The sequence below is a fragment of the Chanodichthys erythropterus genome, chromosome 2 (assembly GCF_024489055.1).
Source record: "Chanodichthys erythropterus isolate Z2021 chromosome 2, ASM2448905v1, whole genome shotgun sequence".
In the NCBI taxonomy this organism is placed as follows: Eukaryota; Metazoa; Chordata; class Actinopteri; order Cypriniformes; family Xenocyprididae; genus Chanodichthys; species Chanodichthys erythropterus.
Genome location: NC_090222.1, coordinates 27,632,580 through 27,636,552, shown reverse-complemented (window position 1 = coordinate 27,636,552; position 3,973 = coordinate 27,632,580). Strand labels below are relative to the sequence as shown.

The window sequence follows — 3,973 nt, the reverse complement described above, 5'->3', positions numbered from 1 at the left end:
ATGATAAATAAATGTTTATACATCTAATCTTACTCTAAAAGTGGATAGGAAAATAGAAAACTCTTAACTTTATACAAAGTAGGCCTATACAGAGTAAACATTATCCAGATCATCTTCAAAAATATCTTCTTATGTGTTCACCAAAAGACAGAAACTCATACAGGTTTGGAACAACTTGAGGGTGAGTAAATGATGACAGAATTTTCATTTTTGGGTGAACTATCCTTTTAATGTCTATTCTCTGACACAGAGAATGTGGTGTCCATGTGCTGTCCGATAGATGGCGGTATAACATTCACAATCAGCCGGACCGTAACGGCGTGTGAATCACGGTACCAAACTCTGCACACCTGGCAAAAAACATCCGACTAAATCCACTCTAATAACACTGAGTGCTCTGCGCGTGCATCGATGCTAACTTGAATGGTGGGAATTCAATAAACGCGAATTTTTTATGAATAATATATAGCTTACTTATTAAAACATGCGACATTTCTGTTGAATTTTGCACGTTCAAATGTTTGCTAAGTTTTGTTTCATGTAAATCAGTTATGCTAAACTAGCACAAACAGTTCTGGTATGCACACTTAGAATTAGGACTGTGTAGGTTAAAGTTAGATGTCAACTCTATTTTGACTTCACATTCTAGCATATGTTTTGACTGAGTCTGACGTTTATAACGCAAACTGGATGTGAAAATGAATCCTCTGGATCCCCAAAAGATCATTCTGAACAGCACATGCAATGTCTCTCTGCATGACCGGTGAGATTTAGTTTAGTTTTAGTCGAAATATTGTCAAGAAATACATTTGTTTACAGTGAGCTTGAGTGTCACTATAATACTCTGTTGTGGTGTAATTCTCTGTCTTGTTTTTCTCCTTCCTGTAGCTTCAGCAGTTTGCTGAAGCATCAGCCAACAGATGTGATGGACATCACTGCCGCAGTGAAACAGCAGACTGCAGCCTCGCTGAAGAACCAGCGGCTGGCTCTGGAGATGGCCAACAGACCTTCAGTGCTGGCCGCCCTGCATAATGTATCTGTCAGACACATTCTGTTTGACAAAACTATCAGAGCTGGTGATCTCTGATTGTAGACTAAATAGTTTTGGTGACTCTTTCTCTCTGCAGAATATAAATAATCAACTCTGCAAAGTGAGCGTGAAGGCGAGGCTCGGCCATCCCTTGGGAAGAGGAGGCATGGTGGGATTGCGGGGGCAAATGAGAGGAGGAGGAGGCAGAAGAGGACTGGTCAAGGGATTTTACACAAGGAGAAGTGAGTGACAGAGTAAGTGAGAGAGACACCAGCATTATATTATATATCGCAAGTACATGCATGTGTGTTTTTGTGTGCAGACATGAGTACACAGCAAGGTGTAGTCAACAGTCTAGGTGTTCAGAGGGGGTGTGTCCAGCAGCAGCGTGGAGGCATAATCAATTTGACTGGAGCAATGAGAACCAGAGGTGGAGGAGCCATTAGAAGGACAGGTGAGAACAAGGGCTGCGTCCGAAAGCTTTGGCAGCTGACTTGTTGCCTCGCTTCCCTCTCAGGCAGTGACTTTGCAGGCAGCGTTTGCACGCGAAGGCACCTCACGAAAAACTTCTGAGGCATCATAAAAGGTTTAATAATGTACAACAAAATAGAGTTTTGATAACTAAGCAAATATTTAATTACTACAATTGTAATTTCTAGCTAGAAATGACATCAAAATTGGAATTTGTTAGTGAAAAATGTACATTTACACACAAACTGACCACCAACCGCAACTTGCCAGATGCCATATTTATTTTTTGCTTAAGCTTCATGGAATCAGATGCACAGGATGGTGGGATATCACAGGCAGTGAAAGATACACAAAGTTACGACGCTCAAAGTTCAGATCAGCTACATAATTTCATCAACTAACCATTCAGAAACGTCCTGTTGCATTCTACATGTTGTCACTTCTTTTTGAGTCTCTCCATCATTGTCCAACTCTGGTTTGAACATAAAAGGCTGAACAGTTTCTGACATTTTCAGTGAGTCTGCATATGAGGTAATCTACGCTGCTAACAGAAGCTCTTGAAACTCCGCCCCCTTTGTAGCTCATTTGTATTTAAAGGGACACACACAAAAACAGCTTTTTTGCTCACCCTCAAAAAGTGACAAATTTAACATGCTATAAAAAATTATCTGTGGAGTATTTTGTGCTAAAACTTGACATACACACTCTGGGGACATCAGAGACTTATTTTACTTCTTGTAAAAGTGGTATTATATGACGCCTTTAAAAATAAGGTGGATAATACCTGTATCTATTAGCATTCCCATTCATCTCAATGCTTGGCTCAGAAAGTATGCAAACATGCCATCATCTTTACGTCTTTAAAATGTGTTACGTGACTAATTACTTTCATGCCACAGGAAAATAACATCCTGAAAATGCCATTACTCCATTTTACGCTGGAATTGTTAATATCAGACTGCAATGATTTGGGAATTTGTTAAAAAATGAATTTAAGCAGCTGTTTCCTAATGTTTGGATTCTTCAGAAGGAAATGCAGAGCGGCAGGTGCTACATCCAGGAACAGCACAAGGTTTGGCAAACTTTATCATATTTTACTGTTCTTACTAGTTCTTCAGTTGTTTAGATAATAAGTATCTCTCCAGCATAACCTCTCTGTAACTGAACAGGCCATGTTTCTGATCAGCTGATCAAGTGTTGTTGATGTGTAAATCTGGGTGGTAATATGTTAATATTTTGGGTTTATGACTTTATGTGCAGGAAATTTTGAGTTATTAGTTACTTTGTGTTTTATTAGTACAGTGATTTAAAACAGTCTCAAAAGGTCAAGCATAATTTGGTTCCTCCACACACTAATTTACACTAGTTTAGCAAATTCTTCTGATTTCCATAATGATATCAGAAGCAATTTCCTGCAGTTAAGCCAACAACATTCACTGTTCATTACTATTGCTTGCATATTTATTTGAATATATGCATGTAATTCCATCTGCTTTTTGGCTGTTTACACGTTCACTGCATTCAGTGAGCAACAAGCATCAGATAAGCAGAAAATATTGCAGCAATTTATCTGGTTATGGAAACACTTAAGACACATGGGCTCTGTTCCATTTTTTTTCTACTGTTGCAGATAAATTAATTTCTTGATTTAATAATTTTTGCTCTGCTCAACAGCTCTAAGTACTAAAAAGCTACTAGATGGCAGATGTTTCTCTCAAAAAGACTTTTTTTTGTTGTTGTATAAAATATCATGTTATTCTTCACCTCACTGAAGTGGTGCAGTTACAGTAGATTCAGTACATGCAAATGTTTTCATTCATAACATTCCCTCAGCTATAAACTCTTATCCTTTGTGCACAGGTGGTGGTCGTTTTATGTCTGTCAGGGGGGCGTATTCAGGGTGCAGCCGGGCCAGATTCAACAGCCATCAGGTCCCTTCTCGGGAACAGTTGGATGAACAACTGGATGAGTACATGTCCATGAGCAAGAGCCATCTAGATGCAGAGCTGGATGCATATATGGCTCAGGTTGATTTGGAGGACATGGTGTGATGACCTGAGACAAAATTTAAGCCCCACTGTATCATCTTTAGTTTAACCCTAACTAATGGAGCATGTAATCTAACTTGCAGATAGACTGCTCTGTTACAGGGTTATTTGTCCTTATTGATTGACTCCAGCAGACCTGAACTAATTGTGTATAGTTGCTGCGTCCCTCAGAGCTCTGCTGCTTAGAAACCTTTGACTTCCAGTTTGTTACTCTAATTAGACAATCATTATATTTCCTATAGTCCTACCGAGCAAAGAATTAAAAGCTTACCAAAGACTTGTGCTGCTTTCTAGAAAATATTGTTTCTGAGAAAATCGTTTCAATAGCACTTTATTTGGTAAGCAGTTCCATTGAATGCTTGGAATGGATGGACATGAATCACTTCTCAGTTAAAGCTTTGCTAGTAAATATTTTATAAGCAGT

The 3,973-nt window shown here is 38.9% G+C and overlaps 1 protein-coding gene across 1 annotated transcript; it reads left to right on the top strand.

The window, feature by feature from the left end:
- The first annotated feature begins 321 nt into the window (after nt 1-321).
- chtopb (chromatin target of PRMT1b) lies at nt 322-3,552 on the top strand. The gene is made up of 7 exons (XM_067394787.1): nt 322-426; nt 650-763; nt 889-1,039; nt 1,128-1,272; nt 1,353-1,484; nt 2,529-2,573; nt 3,335-3,552. Exons 2-7 carry the CDS (start codon nt 699-701, stop codon nt 3,550-3,552), a joined length of 756 nt encoding a protein of 251 aa, XP_067250888.1. The 5' UTR covers nt 322-426; nt 650-698.
- Nucleotides 3,553-3,973: the final 421 nt, after the last annotated feature.

Excerpts from the sequence above, each read along its gene's own strand:
- chtopb (XM_067394787.1), top strand. The coding sequence starts at position 699 with ATGAATCCTCTGGATCCCCAAAAGATCATTCTGAACAGCACATGCAAT. Across the intron at positions 1,273-1,352 it reads GGGATTTTACACAAGGAGAA|ACATGAGTACACAGCAAGGT; the intron begins GTGAGTGACAGA and ends TTTTGTGTGCAG. Across the intron at positions 2,574-3,334 it reads ACATCCAGGAACAGCACAAG|CTATAAACTCTTATCCTTTG; the intron begins GTTTGGCAAACT and ends ACATTCCCTCAG.